Below are 22,913 nucleotides of genomic sequence, written 5' to 3' on the forward strand. Positions count from 1 at the left end.
TACTGTATTTGACTATAAAAATTCATTCTTTTTTTTCTTCACAGTTTTGAATAATTAAGTTGGTCATACCAGTGGCTTCAACTAGACGCTTCGTATGAATTCACGAGCTAAATGTAAGACTTTCTGATAACTGTGGCTTTTTATATAGAGCTTTAGGAAATAGGTCAAAGAAAGTTCAATTATGTCCTCAGTGTGTTTTTGATTACACCAGTGACACGGCTTCAGGGGACCACGTCTATTATGACATTAATATCATATATTTGATAGTCGTTTCTAACCTCACAATATGGCACTTGAACTCTACACATGTCTATGAGGACTGTGGGGAGAATTTTATTGAATTAATTAAAAAACAAATATTGCCAAACTAAAGGCTGAATAGAGTATAATTGTTTAAATCACATGGTTTATATAATATATATTTTTGTGTAACTCTAAATAGTTTTTAAGTGGTATGTTTTCAGGATCTGGAGCCGTTGAACACCAGTGCTACAAGTCCCCTTCTACCTCAGCTGTAACCTAGCCTTTGGGACGGAGCTAGTGTTTAGGCTATTTAGGCCATCTCTGTTTTGTATCTCCAAAATAGTAATTTTACAGAGAATAAAACACAGTTAACTTGCAATAAAAGTCAATGTAACAAGATCTTTTCCCAAGTGCTACACTCAGGAAAAACATCCAAAGAGACATTAGCATGTATTTATGGCACTGGAAGTGCTTTTTTGTGCCACTGATCCATTAGGTTCTTTTACCTTGCCAATGTATGCTGATAAATAATACACCCGTTTAGAACAGCAGATTCAATAATCAATCAGAATGAACGATCAATAAACCACCAAGCTAGCAGTGGTTTATATTTGATAGCAGTCTCTCTACTGTTGGAGCTGATCTGCCTATTAGCTGCCTGCCAGGTTATCAACCTGTTCCATTGATGGCAGAAAATATTCAGTTACAAAGAAACGTACAGAACATGTAGGACAATTCAAAAGCATGATAAAGTAGAGGACATATAACCTCGCTTCATTCGCAGGTGTCAAACTCAGATTAGATCAGATCAATTCAGTTGACAGGGTGTTTGGGGCGTGCAACTGTGGACACTTGGCCTAAGTCGGACTGCATGCTTTTAAGAGCCCATAGCAGACGAATGATGGCTTGAACGCCCGCGCACACACCTTTAAGATATATCCCCAGACAATTTGCTAGATTTGCTACCTCTGATAAGGAAAGTCAGTCATTCCACTTCTGTTGGCAAAGTTCACAGGCGTCTTTGCAAGGTCAAATGACTGGAAAGGGCCTATGGCGTGGTGCTTCCATTCATCGATATGTTATCATGATATGTGAATACAATGTAAAGAGTAACTGGAGTTTTCCAATTATGTGAATAAGCAAGAAAGTGTAGATACAGGGTTAATTTGTGAATGTGCACCAGCCAGCTTCTTTCGCCCACTGTGGCATCACAGCAAAAACCGTGGATTTGTGCTCTCCGTCTGAACAGAGCCATAATGTTCAACAGGACACGTGTGGATGTTGACGCCCTTCTGCATAACATATATATGGATATTTAGTCTTAGCTTTGTCATAAAGACCTAACCTGTAGTGTCTCTATGGTTAATTGTGGCCATGTGTTAAGCTCTGCAACAAAAAGTCCCCAGGATGATGGGAAAACATGAACAGGCTGATACTGTGGGGAATTCAAGCTGCACCCATGAACAAAAATGCCTCTCTGTAATAAAAACAAAGCTTTTTATATAAAAGGTAAAAGAGCCAGACTCCTAGCTGTTGGGTGTCTTTTGTTACAGTAAGACTTAGGTGGGGTTAGGTGTAGCAGCAGCACAGCAGCGTTTAGCTTTAGTAAGACACGTCCCACCAAGACAGGAATACAAGCATGTGTGTGTCTGTGTGTGTGGCCTTCTACATATGACCTGTTCAAACAAGCTATGGCTGCTGGGTCTTTGGCCACCATTTTTAGGCGGAACACATTGCAAAATAAAACAAAAAGCTTCACTGAATAGCCTTTCAGCCCAGCAGATGACTAAAATGAACAACTGTGCCTAATCTTACCAGAAAAAAATGTCATTTTTGCCCGTAAACTGGGCCACTTCGCCTCCACTCAGGGCCTCTTTTTGTTTTCTAAGCAGTGACTCCTCAACCTACCCGCCTAAAGGGGGGAGGGGGGAGGACGAGAATCGCTTTAACGGACAGAGAAGTTGACCAATCGGAAAGCAAAACGCGCGTTCAAACCGCCCAACCGCGTGCTGCCGATGGCAAGAGTGGGCGGTGCTTTGGCCCAAAGCCTCGCCCACTGGCCGACGGGGTTTGGTTGCGCGAGGGCTGCAGTTTCAGTTTGTTTTATTCACCATTTTGAGTAGCTGAAGGTAAAAAAATAAATTAAATTAACGCCAAATCCTTCAGCAGCACGGAGACATTTTACTCTTTTAGTTTTACGACTGGGAGAGGGGGTCGGTTTTTTAAAAAAAGCGACGTCGCATTGAGGTTGCCCGTTTGCTGAAAACCCCCTTTTTTGCTTTTTATTTTCTTGATTATTTTGCTCTTTTAGCTACCGATTTAAGCTTCACAGTGTTCCTGCAAAAAAGCAAAAAATGTCAAGACCAGTGAGGTACGTGTGTTTCATCTGTCCTCCTCCCTGAGGGGCTGCATTGCATGCAACTCTTTTGAGTTTGTTTGGCTTCACGCGTGTGTGCATTATGCTCAGCTTTTTTTTCCTCCCTTCCTGCACAATAACCTGCATGTTATTTCAGTGGTCCTACACGTTCAATCCTTTGTGCATTTTTGCATGCAGTAAGTTCTCTCTTTCCCCCCTCTGTGGTGGTCGCCAGGTTTCTGGATGCGTTTTGAAAAATCGGTTGTGCTTTTTAAGGCATTTTTGCGCGCGCTTCTTATCTCGCGTCGCCGCGTGCAATCTGTTGTCCCGCTTTGTGGGCCGTTCAGCACCCCTTGCACCCTAAACACGATGCACATGTGTGTGGAAATGCATGTAGATGTATAAACGTCGGGCAATTAAACGTAATCCGCTTCAGTGTTTCGCTCAGTGGCGAAATCAAGTAAGAGAATATGGCCTCCCCATTCATCCTGGCAAGGCGGTGATAGAAAACCCACGGCTGGAGCTGCTTCCCCATTGGCTCGCCGATGGGACTTATTTATTTATTTATTTATTACGGCTATATTTATTTATTTCTTTATTTTTGGGGGGCCTGTATCACAATGTGCTTGCAAAATGCCCACCCAGGCGTGTGCACAGGCGCTCTCGCTGCGTTTTTCGATGCTATAGCAGAAACAATGGAGTGTGTGCTGATCAACGGGGGCCGGCTAGGGTTTTTTTTTTAACCCCCTTTTGCTTACAACAAAAAACGCGTTGGAGAAAATCTCTGCTGCGTCTTCTACGTTAACATTCGCGGCGTGACGTCAGAGGGGGCGGGACAGCGACATAAGGTGCCACACCCCCTTTTTTTTTTTTGCATTCGCATCTTTTAAAGACTTCAGCAGAGAAGAATAGCGCGAGGTTCGGTTTCAGTGGGTGGATAAAGCTCCAGGTCCGGTCAGCTGTAGATGACTTAACAAGATGTTACAGAAAAGCAGGAGGTCGCTCCATCGAGAAGCAGTGGTCACCAGCCCCCTGCCTGGAGATCTGCCGTCCTGCAGGCTTCACCTCCAACCCCAATGGAACCCCTCAGACCTTCCAGGCTGGATCAGGGTGGGCTTGATTAGGGGTGAAGCTATAGACTGACTGCAGGACAGTAGATCTCCATGTGTAGAGGTGTTGGTGACCACTCTGAATTTTATGTAGGGGTAGCAATTATTATGGTCATATTGGTCATCATGGCAAGGTATATAATTTAATAATGGTTTGCATCAGATGGATGTTTAGAATGTCCAGGCAATGTTGGACCACTGCACTAAGCATCTGGTATTAATTTAACATTGTGATGTTAAATCTATGCCATACCACACCATGTCAGAAATAGTCAATTCATCTGATTGGGCAGACAGTAATCTGCTGCTGGTATATTTGGGTTATTTTTAGTTTTGTTTTGTGTTTTCCTTTAAAAAAAATATTATAAATGATTTTCATATGCACTACACTAAATTCAGCCACTCCTTAATTTTGCTGTTTTGAAACATGTCTCAAATCCGCACCCCGCTGTTCCATACTTAACTAAATTATGAATTTTTGTATGTTACACCTTTAACATACATTTATTTAAAGTGTAACGGCTAAAGTGTAAATTTACTCCTGTGCGGTAGAAAAACCAGTAAAAAAAAACAGTAAAAAATCTAATATATAATATAGATTCTAATCATTATAATATAGATATTTTAGTGTAGTAACCCAGCATTGCCTTGACATTCTGCTCTGTTCATTAAACACATTTGAAATATCAGTCAAATCTAAGCATCTGTCCGATTTTGTAAATTTGTAAAGCATAATTGAAAGATTGGTGCATTAATCATTAGTAATTTTTCACATATTTACTATATTAAAAATATAGAATTGAGACATTACGGAAAACTGGATTTTGAAATTTGAGTCTATAGTATATTGTTGAGTTTATATTGAGCTTTTCTTACATCCTTATAAAATATATCCTAAAATTAGCGGTTTGTCATTAAATGTAACATTTATTTGTATGCATGTTTCAATTTGCGATGCCTACGTCCAATTCCACTCTTTTTTTTATTTATTTATTTGATTGTTGTTGGGGTTTTTTGGGGGCCTAAATCCACCGGATCAACATACAGAGAAGTTTAACGCTTTTGTTAAGGGTTAAAATACAATCAAGTGAATAAATGCAGATATTTCACCACAGTGGCCCATGTCACCTATATCTAAACATCTCCCAGTTTAGTCATTTTAAGCGGTTGTCGGATAATAACCGTTCATATTACATAGATTTTTATTTAAAATTAGCTACACTCCTCTCAGTCAAACAGGACTAATCAGCTTTTTGTAATGCACCCTAAAGATATCCACAAGAAAAAGCACCTTATGTATGATCAAATTGATCACAATACCATATAATCAGTCATATTGCCCACCCCTAATGCCTAACTAGTGTTCCATTCACCTGTAGACAGTACAGTAATAGTAAAAAATGCATGTAATCATCTCTAAACCTGACGATTCTTTATGCATTTTTATGGCCAGAATGGGACCGGTGGGCCTAGAGAAAATCTTTTCTTGGGGACGATTGGTGAATGAGGCCAAATGCATTCAACGCAGGTCATTTTTTGGCAGCACCCGTTCACTCAATGCGAGTCCCATTGCGCTGCTCTTTCTCCAGCTGGGATTTCGCGTCTCACATCGTTTTTACATCAACAAGGCAGAAACAAACCGTGTAGTGGTGTTGCCCGAGGAGATCACAGTGGAAGAGGACAGTGGCACCAGTGGCACTATCCTTTTTCTTTTTCCTGTAATATAACCCCCAACCCCCTCCTTGTTAAAGGGTTTTATTGCGGCGGCTCCGCTAACATTTCACCTTTATTAGGCCGGACGTGGCGCGACTTAATTACTCCAGCAAGGCCAAAGCAGTTGCGGTCAGATGCTTAGCACTCGCTCTTTATCTCGATACATGTGCTCCGGTGGCCCAAGGAATTGGACGGAACAAGGAAAACCGAGGACTCTGGCAATGATCAGGAGGGCAACATCCCTCAGTTTGCTTAAACAGGGCGCGTAGTTTAGGTTACAGCTAGCCGGCTCCTGTGTTGTCTACTGTAAATGAAGCAGATTTTATTCGTCCATATAAGCACATGTAGTGACGAGACCTGGAAATTAAGAAAATGTTTCTTTTTTTTTTTTTCAGTGAGTTGGTAATCTATTTGTTTGAAAATGTGGGAAAGCAGGTCTGAATAAGGCGCAACCCCCCACCCCCGGTATCCCATCAGGAATGTAGTTGTTCAGGGGAGGGGGAAGGATTTCGTAAACAAATGTTAGAAAGCTCCGATAATGTTTGTTCCCTGGGACTTGATTCGTTAATGGTTCTGATTGAATTCTGGCCCACAGTTCCTCTGACTTTCTCCTTCAAGGCCTAATATCTCTCCTGCCTAAGTAGCTTGTGTCTAATCGTGCATGTTGAAAGGCCTTGTTTGGCAAGAACGGCTAAATAGGGCACAGCTTAACTTTTAATGAAACCCCATTGAAATGGTAATTGAAGAGCTTGTTTTGATAGTCATTAATTAAGCTAATGGTACGTAGGTATGTTAAATGGTCTCTTGTAGTCTTGACAGGGTGCTGCTGTACTACTTCATTGACTTGTGAGCTCTGAGCTACCATTGCTTCCAGTTTACTGGTCTAACCGTGGTCCATTTTGTTTACTCCACAGGAACCGGAAGGTGGTGAATTATTCACAGTTCAATGAATCTGATGATGGAGGTAATGTCCCATTTGAGACTTCATTTCTTAAGATTGAGACAGATCTTGGGCGACTCTGTCCTGCTTTAAAACAGGAATGTTTGTAGCACTGAGTTAACTGGAATTAAAGGCCCAATATCATGGGGAAATAGTGTGTAAATGCTGTTAAATGATCAAAGAGACATTTACACCTAGACCATCCAGGTCAAGCTGTAAAACATGCCTTTTTGAATTCGCTGGTGTTGTGACGTCATGAAATCCAGTGCATTTACATGTCTCCTGCAGTTTAGCCCCACCCGTTCATGTTACCATTATAAAGGGTGTTCAAGCTCTTTTTAAATGAGGCGTGATACTGGGTAGGCCTTAAGAATAGAGCTCATTTGCACATATCTGCCTTAAAGGTGCAGCAGTAACAAAAACAGCATGTTTAATTAAGATATTGAATTATTGTAATTACATAAATAAAATATTAAGAAAATGTAAGTAAATTTAGATACTGGCATAATAGGATGACATTCAGTCAGATACTTGTTACTATACAGACTATGGGGTTTCTATACCATTAGGGGGGGAAAGGGGGTCCAGACATTTTTAACAGATCGGTGATTGGTTTTTAAAGCCTGATCCACTCCCGTTTCTTGATTTGGTTGTAGCAGAGCGCCCTCTGTCGTCTTCTAGGCGCCATTAATGGACACGATTCTTAGCAGCAGCAGTGAGGAACACCCTAAACGTTTATTTATGACCTTATTTTAGCAAACAAAACAAAAATATATATTAGCTGATAAGTGCTGCGACATTACTAGTTAGCAGCCAAAACAAGGCTGAATTTGTCCTCTAACTCAAATTTGCGTTCCACCTTAAGTAACGCAGTGAATAATAATAATAAATGTCTGCTGTTAAAATGGAATGGAGAGTTAAAAAAGCGCACCACTTATCAGTCAAAGTAAAGCTCTGGCTTTTGTTTTGTTTACCAAAGTTTAGGGTAGTTTTTTGGCAAGGTGGAACGGAAAGTTTGGGTAAAACTTTAGCTTAGCTCTGAGTCTTGTTGTAAACAGGATGCAGCAGCAGATTTGACTGCAGTGTTTGAAATGAACTGGGAGCTGAATGGTCAGGTAGTTTGGCCAAACTGGGTAACAAAACATTATACACACAAGTTTAAAACGGTCAATTAAAAAGTTGCTACCAAGCAAAATTAATGAGTTTAGAATCTCATTATAGAAACTTAAATATTAACAATATTGATTTTACTGGTGATTAGTAGTGTTTATTAACAGCACATCTTAACTAAGTTGTAGGGCTGTGTTATTTATAGAAACCCAAAGATCAGATCTGATCAATATCGGCTGACCGTCAGCATAAAGGTTACTCTGAACAGAGCGGAGGCAGTAAAACATAATCGGGACATCCCCGTACACTTTAAGCAAGAAAGGGTTTATATAGTACATGGACTCATTACAGTGGAACACCTTTGGCTGCTATAAAGAACCATCTACAAGAGGATTTACCTGGATTTGAAGCTGTAGGTATGTAAATGGTTCTTTGGGTTGTCATGTTTCTGAACAGAACCATTGCATTTACTAAAGAATCAAATTGTTGTAATTGGTCTAAATCTGTCAAGTTTTGTGATTAATAAATTGAGAACTTACTGATGGAGTACTTACTAAAAAAAAAGGGAGGGGGGATTCTTGAGTGGTTCTTTAGTAAAGGCAGTGGTTCTGTAGAGAACCATGCAGTTATTTAATTTATTTTTGTTTAATTGACAGTTTTGATCATGTACAAGGAAAGCCTCTTGTAGATGGTTCTATATAGCACCTAAAGGGGTTCTGTTATTGTTAGTGGTCAGCAAATTCTTTTTCAGTGCTCAGACTGTACAAAAATACTGACAATGCCCATGGTATACTCAGTGTACCTAATGTAATTCATCATGATGATTTTTATTCCTCCCACTTAAGAGCGTTTCAGACCCTACCTAGCTTGTACTGCAGTCTCTGAATAGTAGTTGATTGCAACAAGCTTTGGTCCAGTAAGAGAGACTCATTTAACAGATTAATGAGGAGCTGAGCTTCTCAGGTTTGGTCATGTGTCTTTTGCAGATTCAAGTTAAACGTTTTCCTTGTCTATCTTCCAGAGGAGTACGAGAGAGGCTCTGAAAAGCCCAAGAAGGTGCGTGCACCACCACGTGAAATCAAGCACAAGAAGACCAAGAACTCCAAGGAAGAGAGGTAGCGCCCCCCCCCCCTTTCCTCTTAATACCGTGGTATTTACTGATAATGGTGCTTAAGCCCATCATTTTAATTGTTCCCTCATTATGGGAGTAGTTTAATGCCTGCTTGAGCAGACCGTATTGCCAGTGCTAATTCTGTTAATGGAGTGCAGGATTATGAGTGTTTAAAATCCACATCCTGCATCTGACCCACATAAGTGGTTGCTAATTCGAACTGTACAGTCTGCACAAGTTTTTGTTCATTCGTTACTCTACACGCCTAAGGATTTTTCTTTTTCAGTGAGGACTCAGATGAAAAACTGTCCAAATCCAAAAATGATTCAGCCGGTAAGTTTTTTTTTTTTGTTTGTTTGTTTGTTTTTTAAAATATGTATATAGCTTTGGTTTTAAATCTGCTGTGCAGTAACTGCAGTTTTCTTGTCTGCTGCCTGTCAGATGACTTTGGTAGTGATGAAGACAATGACTTTGGAGAAGAGGAGGAAGAAGATGGCGGAAGCGATTATGAAGCTAAAAAGGGCAAAAAGGGAAAGAAAGGCAAGGTGGAGAAGCCCGGCAAAAGATCACTGAAGAGGAAACGAGACTCTGGTAGGTGCCTGATGTGTCCTTTATGGTCTTTCAGGAACCCTGAAAGGGTACTATTAACATAGGTTTATACATCAAATGACACAATATATACAGTTGCAAGCAAAAGTTTGGGCACCCCTGGTCAAATGTTGTTGTTATGAACAGCTAAGTAAGTAGAAGATGAACTGATTTCCAAAAGACAGAGTTAAACATGACAAAAAAACACAGATTTTTAACATGTTAACAGTTGTTTTTCTTTTTTGTAAAACTCCATCATACTCCACCATACACATCTGGGCACCCCAACAACTCGAAAATGACTTTTTACAAGGTCTTGGGCCTTATTCTGATAGGACAGTCTGTTAGGACTGTGGCTTGTCATGAAAAATCATTGTTGGGAAAAGCCAAATGCAGATGCAAGTTTCAAAGCTTTATAAATAGCAAGCCGCAGCCATGGCCTCCTAATCAGCTGGCGAGCAGTCTGAACATTACAATAGCTGATTTTATTTATTTATTTTTTTAGGTAGCTTTTTTTCAGTTTATAATGTTAAGAAACGTGTTTTAACAGGGATGCTAATAGTCACGTTGAGATCTGGAACACCAAGAAAACTTTGAGAAGACTGCTCCTTAACAGAGAACCTTTAGAAATATTTAGCAGACTCTGGAGTGGTGGTGCACTATTCTACTGTTCAGCAATGCCTGCACAAGTATGACCTGCATGGAATAATCATCCATCCTAACCACAAAGGAATATCTATGCAAGCATTTTTGCTTTTGGATGAAGCAAAAGTATGAAGCAGAATTTAATGAAAAGGGCATCTGTTAAACACAGCATGGACAGATTGTGCTTTGGGGTTATGTTGCAGCCAGTTGCACTGGGCAAACATATCACTGATGGAATGGATTCAGTTGAATACAAACAAATTCTGGAAGTGAAAAAAGGCAGACAATGGCTTCTGCAGCAAGATAATGTTACTAAACCCACCTCAGAATCCACAATGATATACCATAAGAGGTGCAAACTGAGGGTTTTACCATGACCTTTACAGTCCTCTAACCTAAACAAAAATCCATGCATAGACCTCAGAAGAACAGTGTCCATAAGATGGCCCAAAAGCTCTCAAAACTAGGACCCTTTGGAAGGAAGAATGGGTCAGAATCTTCCAGTTTTATGTGTCAGGAAATAACATCTGGTCCTCAGAAGGTCTTGAAATTGGTTAAATACAAGCTCAATTCCACGGTCATTATTTATTTAACACAAATGTAGCCAAAATGGAAAATCTGTGTGTGGAAAACTAAGTACACCCCATGAATCAATAACCTCTCAATTACCCCTTAACCACCATTCTTAAAAGTTGGTATGAGGTCTTTGTGCTGATATGTTGTTTGTTTTTTGCCAAACGTGGTGCATTTCTGCAAACGTAAGCCATTCTGTCATGTTCTTTCTATAAAGAAGAGGCTATCTCCTGACATGCCTTCCAAACAAACCATACATGTTCAGTCTTTTTCTAATTGTACTGTCACAAATTTGAACATTTAACATAACTCGGGCCTATAGTGTCTAAGATGTAGCTTTTGGGTTGTTGCAGTTTCTCTGAGCTTTGCACGGCCTGACCTCTGGGTGAATTTGGTGGGCCAAAACTTCTGCTTTTATAAAGTGCTCACACTTGCTGCAGATCGGTTGATCAGGGGCATTAAATTAGCAGCACATTGCCTAGAAAGGATGTACTTAGTTTTTCACATGGCTTTTCCCATTTTGGCTTTATTTTTGTTGAATAAATAATATGGCATCATTTTTGGTGTTGTGTAGTGGGGTTCAACTGTGGTTGTATTTACCTCATTTTAAGACCTGCTAAAGACCCGATGTTCATGTCCTGATACATGAAACCATAGAATTCAAAGAGGATGTACTTTCTTTTTCCCATGGCTATATATGGAACTTCCATCTGGATTATACTTAATATTTCATTAGCTTTAGTATTTTACATTATGCCATAATTGGACATGTGCACTCATTTTAAGACGTACACGTATTAACAGTAAGTTGCATTTAATGACCTGTGCATTGACACTTGTGTTATTTACTGCACTGTGAAGCTGGATTGTTGCAAATACTGTAGCTTATTGAAACGACACAGATTGGAAGTGATTAGGGATGCACCAATATGGGGAGTGTGGGCTGATTCTGATTATACATATACATTTGCAGATACTAATTTACTAATACAGTTTACTCGTTAGGCTGAATAGGATTTTAGCAGTTGGACAAAAAGGCATTTGTGGGCAAAGCACATGTTTAAATACAGTAGAAAATGCCAGTAGAAACTTGAAGACCCTTGACCATGCGTTTGTGTATTTGCCCTACACAGATGACAGTGATGAGGACAAAGGGGTGAGCAGGAAGCCAAGACAGGTGAGGCAAGCTGCCTCTAAGGCTGCATCCAAACAGAGAGAGATCCTGCTGGGAGGTGGAGGAAGTGAGGATGAGGAAAAGGACGAAGAGGAGCAGGCCTTCATGGACCGTAAGTTTGCCATGTTAATGATGTGAGGTGGCATGGGTGACTTTCTCTGGCATTGAGCATTGATGGCCAACTCTAACCTGGAGCCAGTAGAGACAACACTCTGCTACTGGACCAGTCTGTTAATTTTCTACACATTTGGCAGGATGTTGGGAGGGGTTTCCACACTGATAAAACGCTGACAATGAAACACGATCCAAGAACACACTCTTAAAAACAACAGTGCAGTAAAAGGTCTTTTGCATAATGCCATAGAAGAACCACTTTTGGTTCTATAGGAAACCAGGTTTGTGAAAGAGGTGAAGGTTCACCTTCACTTAATGTCAAGTGTCTGTACCAATTTAAAGGTTCTGCACACTTTCCGTCAAACCTATAGTTGAAGTGTTTGTTTTTCATCAGCGCTTCATGTGTTTAAAACTAGCGTTTTGGAGTAGCGGGAACACTGCTCTGTTGGGTGAAAAACTAGTTTAAGTGGAAGAATAACAACTCGAACCTTTTTCTGTGTTGCTACTGGAGTAAGAGTGTTTGGAGTCCAAATATTGAGAATGTGTGAATGTGTGATTCATTGGCGTGAACAGGAGCTGTCAGTATTTGCTTTACACATGCAATTCCCTTCATTCTGGCAGGCTTTTCTGTTCAGCTTTCCAAAATTACTGCAGCGTAATGATCATGATGAAATGGAGAGAGTTTACATAGCAGTGCTGTGAAGATTCATTGTGCTGTAACGGTTTGGAAACCTGGCGCTTACTGTTCCCGTCTCCTTTCTGAGACTGAGTGAAGTGGCTCCGTTCATAAAACCATATGCCAAATTTACTCAAAGTGTCCTATAATGCCAGTAATAATCATAATAAATCATTTTAAAAGAGGGAGGCTTCCTCTCCTTGCCATGTTCTTTTACAGTATTAGCCTTTATTGAAAACAAATAAGAATCTGTTGGGACTTAATGTGGGAGCAGATCAGTGAAGGCTTCATGATAATTTTTTTACTCTACAGTAGACATTCTAACTAATGTATATTAACTATTCATTCAGTTTTTTTCATCCCGTAGCTTGATTAATTGTCTTGAAACCACCTGCATCTCTGTGTCAAGGTTAAACTAGTCATGTACATTTAAAATTTATTTACAAGCTGCTTTTATATTTATATATATTTTTTGTAGTATGACAATCTCGTCCACAGTAAGTAGATATTTAAGACATTTAGTTAGTTAAAAGTAAAAGTGAGAGGTTTTCCAATTCTTGTAGTTGAATTAAAATGAAAATGTCCTACTTTGTTTGGAACATGACATACTCATATGTCTCTTCTATGCTGTATCAGCCAAGTAACTGCTTAGCAAAAAGCAGGTGGCTGCAGATGTTCGTTTAACTGGTCTAGGTGTTCAATATAGGCCAAAGAGTGGATTTTTTATTATTTTTCAAAAATGTGTTAATGGGTTTCCATGTGTCCTGAAAATTCTTGTTCCAGTTATGAAGACACCTGGAAAAGTTTGAGTGTGGTCATGTATGAAAGGCATGGGAAACCTTTTTTTTTTTTTTTTGTTCACAATTTGTAATATTTTGCCAACAAAGACTCAGCTGCTCAAGTTCAGTCTCAAAAATCATTAAAAGGCTGCCCAAAAAAAATACATCCCCAGCTGGGCAGTAATGTCCCTTAAAACGCAGATTCAAATATGCCTGGGCAAAGATTTAGTACTGAGCTGTACTGTGCTGAAGGGAAAAGTAGTACCGCTTACTCAAAATACCTGCCTTGCCTTCAGCTTCGTTCAGCTTCATTTTTGTGTTCATAGACTGAAGTATGTCATATTGTGTTCAAAACCAAAGAGATGTGTCTGTACCTAAGACACAGGCTGTAGTTTAGAATCATTACAGGGGTGTCTGCAGTAAGAGATCATCAGAATAATTGCATGGTTTTTGCTGTTCTCTTAATATAAATCCTTCTAATTTAATTGTTTGTTTACTTGAAATTTGCATTTCTTAAACTCGGACAACTGACAGTCAGTTTATCAGCTACCCCTTAATTAGTATTGTTATCCCCCCCCCCCCCCACACACACACACAGGAAAGTGCTTTTTGGTTGCATTATTCTCATGCCAAAAATTCTGATGACCCTTTTTTGTTATTTTAGTGAAGGTTGTGTTTCATGTTCAACACTTGTTTGGCTCCTAAGGGATGTGACCATCTATCTTTCTATATACAACATCAGCAGGAGATTGTGAGTTTGAATTTCAGCAATGGCACGACAAAAAAGTTGTAAGACCGCTGTTGTATTGGCCTCAGAACAGAAACAGACATGGGGGCCCTAAGGAGACATGCTTGCCGTTTACCAAGACACTTCTCTTTCATTTTGCAGAAGAATCTGGCAGCGATGAAGATTTCATGGTGGATGATGACGATGACAGCGACTACGGCCGTTCCAAAAAGAAGGGCAAGAAGGTGGCCCCAAGAGGGAGGAAAGTGGAGAAGAAGGAGAAAAAGTCCCCCAAGCCCAGGCTAAAGGCTACAGGTAGACATTAATTTTTGTTATAGACCTGTAATTGTGGAGTGGTGGTGAAGGGTTTTTGCTCATTAGCTTGTAGTTTGGTTGTCGTTTCACCAGTTTTGGCCACTTAGAAAATTGTAAAATTAAAACTTTTTTAAAGCAGTAATAGTAGCTTATGTCCACCAGGTGGTGGTAAAGAAACTGGACAAAATTCAGGGTTAGTTTTTAATGCGATAGTGAGGTCAGGTAGTGATGTTGGGTGATTACTTCTGGATTACTAACGTATTGGATGAAGCTTCATCGCTCCAGAAAACACAGTCTGATCTCCCCACAGCCCAAATACTAAGAGCTTTATACCTTTCTAGCTGACGCTTGGCCTTGGGCATGGTGACCTTAGGCTCATGTGTGGCTTCTCTTGAGCATCCCATTCTTTTTGGTGGGACAGTGTATTTTGACTTTGCTCCCTTGATCCATTAAAATTCCTCTAACCTTCCTATATTCTCCCAGTCACCCCAAGTCCCATGAAGGGCAAGGGCAAGGGTCGCCCGAGCGCGGCTAAGGCCCTTGAGAAATCCTCGCCCAAAGAAGAGGAGGAGCCCGAGAGCCCTGTGGAGGACGAAGAGGAGGACGAGGTGGAGAAGAAGGACTCTCCGCCCCCCGCCAAGAAGAAGGACGACGCCCCCGACGATGAGGAAGATGATGAAGAGGAGGACGGTTCAGAAGAAGATGCTCCGTCTGGGGAAGACTAGCCAGGTTCTGAATGGCAGCCCCACATCTCACTTTTCTCTCTTCTCCTCTTTCCCTCATCTCTCTTTCTCACTCTCTCTCTCTCTCTCTCGTTCTCCCCCACCCTTGTCTTTCTTTCTCTCTTTCTCTTTCTTGTTATCTCTCTCTTCTCCTCCCTCCTTTTTCTGTTGCTTTATTCTCTTCTTCTGAGGGTTTTGTTTTCGGAGTCTGTGGTGACCTGGCTCAATGGTTTGAACTGTTGAATTGTTTGTTTTTTGTTGTTTTTTTTTTAACCTATAAATTCCATATCACAAACTGCATTGTCCCAGGATGCATTAGACTTAACGGCATTTATGTATGTGCAGGAGAATGTGACTGAATTGGTTTTATTTATCCATGTAAAACTGAGGATTCCCCCACGTTTCAGCTAATACACTTAAGATTATGATGATTTGCTGCTTAAGAAGGTTATTTTGCTTACGGTTACAATTCTTACGGTTTTCTACTAAAGTACGACCCCTTTACACATGCTCAGCCTTACTAGGGTCTGCCCCCACATTCACTACAGTGAATTTCTCAGTCTTGGTTTCGGAGTAACCACCGGATTTTTCATTGTTTTCCTTGACCTGGCCGTTAAAGGGGAAAAATTACTGCCAATCCCTACCCCCAGCACCCTCCGCCCCCAATTTCTGCTGGTTTCAATTGTTGCAATGTAAATAAAATCGTGCCGAGTGGGTTGATGTAAAATTGTTCGTCGTGGGGAAACTTTACATTTCTTTACACTGGTGGTGCTGAGAACCAGGGTTTGCTAATGTAGTCCTTGTTGCTTTCTATCCGGGTTGACCAGCCAACCCACACAGCTTTCTTTGGGGACTATTTTGCCTTAGAACACCATGCATGTATCTCCTCACCCTGAACGTTTTTCTTGCTTTAAAAATACATTTTACATCCTAAACTATTCTTGAAACTAGCGCAAAGCAATGTCTCGAGCGTCAGTCAGCAAATCCACAACCCTTTTATGTAATAATAACTAGCTGCAGGGGAGCTTTTAGAAGCTATTGCCGCTTTAGACCTCTGGTTCCCATCACTACCATTTGTGTTCTTTCTTCGAACTTTTCAGAAAAAAACAGAGCTTTTCTCATTAGACCATTCTGAATATGACTCTTTATACCTTAGTTATGCCATTGTGCAGGGATTTTGTCTTGGGTGGAATTCCCCTTTAAATCCAGTAGATTAGCAGGGAAAACACTTACAGTATGAGGGAACATGAAGGTCAGCATTAGGAAACATTGGTGAGGCTCATTTGGTTGTGAAGTGACCTCTGGAGAACTCACAGTTATTACACACACACTATCTTAGCTTTATTCCTTGTTTTGTTTTCGTTTTATTGTTATTTTGACCATATGATCAGTGACAGAATTTCTTAGATCAGTGACTCATGTTATTGACCTATTTCTTAGTCAGTCAACCCCCTATGTCCGATTAGTTTCTGATAATACAGCAAGCCTGGGTCTCGTTCTCCTCACAGGTGAGGTTTTGGATTGTTCTTGTGTTGAGGTTGCTTATGGCAAGGTACTGTCGCTTTAGTCCCTCCTCAAAGGCTTTTTTTTATTTTACAATTTTTTTTTATTATTATTTTTTTTTTTTAAGAAAACTGTCACTTTTTTTTTTTAAATAAACTGAACTGTTTAAGGTTTTAACTGAAAATGTCAATGAATTCCTTTTGTCATTTCTTAATTATTATTATTTTTTTCATTATTCCCCCCCATCCACCAAGTCATCTAATGTTGGGACTGCAGTATAAAGTTCTGATGTGCATCGCATGAGTGCGTTTGTGTGTTTGTGCGCGCTCGGACAGAGCCTTAAGCAGTGAACTATATGGGAAGCATTTAAATGAAGGTTTTATGCGCCGTGCTTGCCTTGCAAAGACTTGTTTGTTTCTGTTTTTGTTTATTTGGGAGTATTGCCATGCTGAATGGAGCCCGTGCAAGCTTTGCCATGTCCTGGTTTGAGCCGGAGTTGATAAATGGTGATAAACGGTTGTGAAAGTTGACACTCAAGCAAAGTACACTAGAACTGAAGGTAGATAGGCCTGAATTGACATCATACGTGTCTAGAACGCTAAACAAATGGCAATTCCCGAATGAATACATCAAAGGTTCTCTACCGCTAGCATCAACCAGTTTGGAAAGTTTATGGAGCTTGATGTCCCTGTGGATGTGTATCATGCATCAGTAGAGTTTTGCATTCGGATTCGAGTTACTTAACTATGTGTTGTTCATTTCTTTGGTGTGTTCACTCCTGGATCTTTCCATTAGCTGCTTTGTCCAGCTTCAGTGGGTGCTTTAGGATTGCCTACATGTTTGTGTGAGGAGTTCCTGATTTCACTGAAGTGTACTGGACGCACAGGGCTTCGCTTTTCATATGCATGAACAAACACCTTAAGGCAAAACTAGAAAACTAGCATCCTGACATGGTTCAGTCTTTTGTGCCAGGCATCATAAGTTACCCCCCCCCCCCCTTTTTCTCCCAGTGTGTTGTCTCTATTGGTTTTGAATCCACAAATGGTGTAACAAAAAAAAAAAGTTTGTTTTTTTGGTTTTGTTTTTTGTCATTCTCCTCAGATTTTTTTGTAATTTGTTTTTTAAGAAAAGAAATAAAAATGTATCTTGATTTTAAAGAGAAAATGAACTTATCTATGTCTTTTACTGGTACAAAAAAACAATTTAACAAGGTGATTTGAGTGCCTCTTATACCCCAGCTGAATTCAGTAGCCCTCATTTATATAACTCTTAGCATCGGAAGTGGTCCCACTGTGGCGTATCACTGATTGTACGTTATTGTAGGTCTCGTTTCAGCTTTAGAAGCGGCCGATAATGTTCATATTTAAAAGGCCACTTCTTTCGATTGGTGTACCAATCTCTGTCTTGAGCTAATAAGCTTCTAAGTTTTATTTTCTTTTTTTTCTTTTTTGGCAACTGCTTGTCTGATTTATTTATAAATATTAGGGATGCATCAATATGGGAATTATGGGCCGATACTAATATTCAAAATTTTATGTATACATCTGCTGATGCCACTACGTCAGTACAGTAGTGTAGTGGAGCATTTACGCAAGTCTATAAGCATTTGACTTGCCCTAAACCCATGTAAACGTAAAGTCAGAGATGGGCCTTTTATTATTTTGCGCTTGATTATGATTTAGATTTTGAGCATGAAGAGCAAAGACGTTCCATTGGTCCAGTCACGAGTAGCAGAGCCAGCTCACCTTTAGTACTTTAGAGATTGTGTCTCGTCTGGTGGCCGTCTGAATCCACATGCTAGTCAGCTCTTCTAATAAGTCCATGAGGTGAAGATCTGGTATAAGCACAAAAAGCAGACCGGAGAAGTGGGTTCCATGTTAGCTTCTAGATACAGATGTTCTGCTGTGGTTCTTTTTCATAACATGCTAAACAGCCTCAGATGATACTCTGTAATGTAATGCTGGCTAGCTAACATGGAGGTCGGGTCCCTGGAAGCCACGGCATACCCACTTATCCAGATATCTCTACACAAATGCATAAGCATTAAACATTCATTTAAATGTAGGAATGGGGCTTAATGTACCTGGTTTAGAACAATATAGAAATGTGATGTTTATTTCTATTAAGCAACATGCTGTAAAAAGAGTAAAACATGCAGTTTACCTGGTGGTGTGCTCACAGCCACTGAGAACGCTGAGAAATATAGCTAGCTTTAGCGAACACTTGCTAGGTTGAAGGTGCCCTAGAATGCATTTATTCAGTGTTAAGTTATTTAATGTGTAAATATTAGCCAAGTATACTTTCACGTTAGGATTCGCAAGCATATTTACATCCATTAATTTGGTCTTTGATTAAAACTCACTTTTTAAAATTTTTTATGGTGAGCTACAGGTCGTAGTAGCCTCATAGGCTAGCTTAGCCTAGCCTAGTTTAGCACTGTAGCTGACGAGAACAAATAAACGTTTTAGTATGGAGTTCCGAGTCTTCCTGAAGACCGTTTCTGTCCTCTTGGTGTCCTCTCGGCGTGGTGTGGGATTAGTGCTAGCTAGCTGAAGAGCTTGTAGTCAGTCAGCTGAGTTGCAGTTTTAGCTGCTCCCTCAACTTTTTCCAGTCAGCCTAGCGTTAGCTTTTAGCCTTTCCCCCCTCATTCTCAAGTAGTTGTTGCGTTTAGTCTCAAAAGGTTTTTACCTCTAGACATCATTGTTAAATAACACATATGGGGTTTTGGAATTGTCTGCTTTGGCTGTGCTGGGTTTTCTTTAGCGTTTGAGGTTCATGGTTTATCACTTCCGTGTACCAAACTTTCCCCTCCACTTTTTTCCCCAGCAATGTCAAGATAAGTAGTTAGCTAGCACTAGCTAATGTAGCTGGGTTAAAGGTGCCATAGAATGCATTTATTCAGTATTTGTAGTATTTGATGTGTAAATAGTAGCTAAGTATACTTTCACTTTAGGATTTACGAGCCTATTTACATCTATTTATTTTGCCTCAGAATAAAACTCTACAGATACAGATCATAGTAACCTCATAGTACAGCTTAGCCTAGCCTAGCACTGTAGCTAACAAGAACAAATAACCTTTGGTATTTCGTCTTGAGTCTTACTGAAGACTGTTGCTGTGGTGTGGGGTTTTAATACTAGCTAGCTGAAGAGGTTGTAGCTAGTGAGTCAGCTGAGTTAGCTAACTGCTCCCTCAACATTTAACGTTTTTAGATGCGCTAGATTACAGCGTTGTTAGCGATGTTTGTTTAAATATTGGGTTCAGATTTGATTTTTTTTTTGCAAGAACAATTAAAGTTAAAATGCCTTTAAGGTGGGAGCCTTACTTTTTAGAGTTTTTTAGAGAGCGGGCGAAAATCTGCAATACGCGGAAATGGGCGATATTGGGGCGGCCATTGTTAACAGCTAGCTAGCACTAGCTAGGCTAGGTTGAAGGTGCCGTTGAATGCATTTATTCAGTATTTTAAGTTACAAATAACTTAACTGTACTCTTAGTGTCCTCTTAGCATGGTGTGGGATTAGTATTCGCTAGTTTAAGAGCTTGTAGCCAGCCAGTTGGCTGAGTTAGCCCTTTTAGCTGCCTCCCTTCAACGTTTTCCAGTCGCCTAGCGTTAGCTTTTAGCCTTTTTTCCCCCAGCCTTTTCTATAGTTTCCAGAAGCAGCTGTTGCATTTAGTCTCAAAAGGTCTTTACCACTAGTAAAGAAGTTCACCGTTTATCACTTCCATGTAACGAACTCTTTTGTTAAATATATATATATGTAAAGTTCACAAAATAAAGTTGCTGATGTTGGGGAAGGCCGTTGTTAGGGGACTAACTGCTATCTAGCGCTAGCTAAGTAACTGAAGTTTTCCATTCTAGGGCACTTTTAACACATCATTTGAATCTGTGGAATAAAGACAGCAATGACTTTGACTCCTTTTCAGTCCAGCAATTCTGATTTCAGATCGTTCTTTAATTATTTGGAAAACCTTTACATTAGAAACACTTAGAATATCTTTTACTGTATTGTTTATGTTGACATGCTGTATATAGACAAGACTGTAGGTCCCCAGATTTAGAACTCAAGGCGCAGCCAGACACCAATACACCACTGCTACATCCACAACATCCTACATTTATGTGAGAATTAAATGTCGTAAAATGAATAAAATAATTTCACCACCTAAACATCTGTGGGTCAAAACTATACATCCGTCTGATGCGGTTATGTTTGTTTGTTTTTCGGGTTTTTATTGAGTAATTATTAGCCGATTCTGATATGATTCCGATATCATCATGCATCCCTAATAAACATATATATGTAGAAGCCATATAAAGGTTGAAAGAAATGTGTGTGTGTGTCTGTGTGTGTATATATATATATACATATATATATTGCAGGTAGGTGTCCAAAGTAAAGGCCTAGATTAACCAGACTTTACTGGTACCATATGTTTGTTTGAATTTAGCCCAGTAGTTACTAGCTCTTGAGTTCCAATTTGATAACGACAATGGATTTTTGTGGACGTGTACGTTTGAGTATCTTTAATGTTAAGAGTTAAATGACTGCAGTGTGTAAAGTAATTGTTGTGGTTGGAAAGCCGATTCTACCAGCTGCACTGCGCTGTTGCAACTTTGAACTGCTCCTCAAACGCCGGCCGTTTGGTCAGAATCGTGAAAAGAAATGTAGTCTGTGGAGCATTTTTTTGTTGTTACAGTTCGGCCTATTGTGTTCTCTGTTCACTTCGTCTGAATGGCAAACCGCGGTCTTTCCGTTTTTTTTGTAGTCCTCTGCAGCTCTGCAGGGTCAGCTCTCGAACAGGACCGAAGATATGGCTACAACTTCTTGTACATTTTATATTAAGAAGCGAGGCGAAGATTTTTAAATCGCTGGGTTACACCGTTATTGATCGTGATGACAAAAAAAACGGCTGAGGGCCCATCAGCTTCACGAAGCCATTTCTCCTCAGCAGCGCCGTCTGACTGGGACTGTACATAAAACAATGTTTTTAAACTACTCATTTTCTTTTTTCTTTAAAAGCATTTTAAATGGACGCATGCGCATCAAGTGGACATCCTCTGGAGAATTTTCACTGTATATTACTTAATGGCTATTTTCTTTTTTTTCCCTTTTTTTTTATATTGTCCAAACCTGGTGAATCCAGTATGCTAATGTGAGTCTTGGGCTAAGTCTGTGTCTGTGTGGATAGAAAAAAAAATGGCTAGCTTGTCACAGTTCATTTTTCTTTTCTGGTTTCTTTCTTTTGTTCACTCTGTTCACTTTCAGTCGAATCCTGGAGTCGCCCATAGGACGCGTTGCAGTAGGAAATGTACATACGAATAAGAAAATGTCCCTGTTGGTTAAAGCTGAGAGCCTTTGTCAACAGAAGGGCTGTGCATGCTGGGAACTCAAATGTATGACAGCGGCAATAACGTGATCTGTACACTGAAGTGACAAAGATGAAGAGTATGATTCCTGGTCTGTAATAAAAGCAACATCATTTTTATACCGTTTTAACTAGTTGTTTGTGATTCTCAATTGTGTATGCTGTTAAAAGAGACCGCCCCCCAGAATAAGGCACTATGACCAGAGGATCGCCGGTTCGAATCCCCGGTCATGCTGCTAGCAATGGGCAGCCAGGGCCCGAGACAGCACATTTGGTCTTGCTTTTGCTCTCTCCAGGGTGGGTAGATGGCGCTCTCTCCCCACATCACTCCAGTGCGGTGCGTTTGCTGGCGCCGGTGTCATGACACATCCTATCCCCCGACTGCTCCATTGGTTAAAATCGTGCATGTGATCACTTGCCCTTAAATTTGAATATGTGCCGGATTAAAATTGATCTAAAGATAAGTACTAATCCTGACTGAGAAGTTTTTATCTCAATAAAGCATTGCTATTTAACTATGAGTCACATATTAGCAAGTTCAACAATATAATATTGTTGTTGCTACGCTGGCATATAAAGCTGATACCAACAGGTAAAGCTAGTTATCGTGCACTTGCTATCCGCTATCGAGCTAACTTTGTGCAAGATCAGCAGATAATTGAGATCCAAATAAAATAATAAAAAATAATCGGCTGGCTAATCAGTAGCATGCTAGTCTAGCTAATACAATCGAAAGGGGATCAGCTTGACTGACTAACTAGTAGTATGATACCTAATACAGTCGAGGGAGTGGATCAGCATGCTATCTACATTGGCTGGCTAACGTATCGGGTCCTAAATGGTCCTTCTGTAAGATGACGTCAGAGGGGATAGGACACCAGGTCATGACACCGGGTAATGTGGCACTGCCCTCCAGGCATGTTGGATGCCCGGTGATGTTGCATCGGCGGCCTGTTCAAAAAAGAGGCGTCGCCTAGCACACATGTCTATAAGGGGCGAGTGTCGGGAGCACCGCATGCGACAGGGGGCTGGGTAATGGGCTAGTTAGCGGCAAGTAAACCGCCCAACATTCAACATTTGTTAGCCTCATAGCTGCAGCACTGAAGCAAACCTCAGACACCAAACATGACTTAGCAGTGTAAATTTGT

General features: G+C 40.3%; 1 protein-coding gene across 1 annotated transcript; it reads left to right on the forward strand.

The window, feature by feature from the left end:
- The first annotated feature begins 2,305 nt into the window (after positions 1–2,305).
- On the forward strand, positions 2,306–21,885 carry nucks1a (nuclear casein kinase and cyclin-dependent kinase substrate 1a). Its single transcript, XM_072666201.1, has 8 exons — positions 2,306–2,614; positions 6,336–6,385; positions 8,493–8,586; positions 8,869–8,915; positions 9,024–9,173; positions 11,522–11,674; positions 14,021–14,173; positions 14,657–21,885. Exons 1-8 carry the CDS (start codon positions 2,598–2,600, stop codon positions 14,896–14,898), a joined length of 906 nt encoding a protein of 301 aa, XP_072522302.1. The 5' UTR covers positions 2,306–2,597; the 3' UTR covers positions 14,899–21,885.
- Positions 21,886–22,913: the final 1,028 nt, after the last annotated feature.

This window comes from Salminus brasiliensis, chromosome 21, assembly GCF_030463535.1.
Source record: "Salminus brasiliensis chromosome 21, fSalBra1.hap2, whole genome shotgun sequence".
Classification (NCBI taxonomy): Eukaryota; Metazoa; Chordata; class Actinopteri; order Characiformes; family Bryconidae; genus Salminus; species Salminus brasiliensis.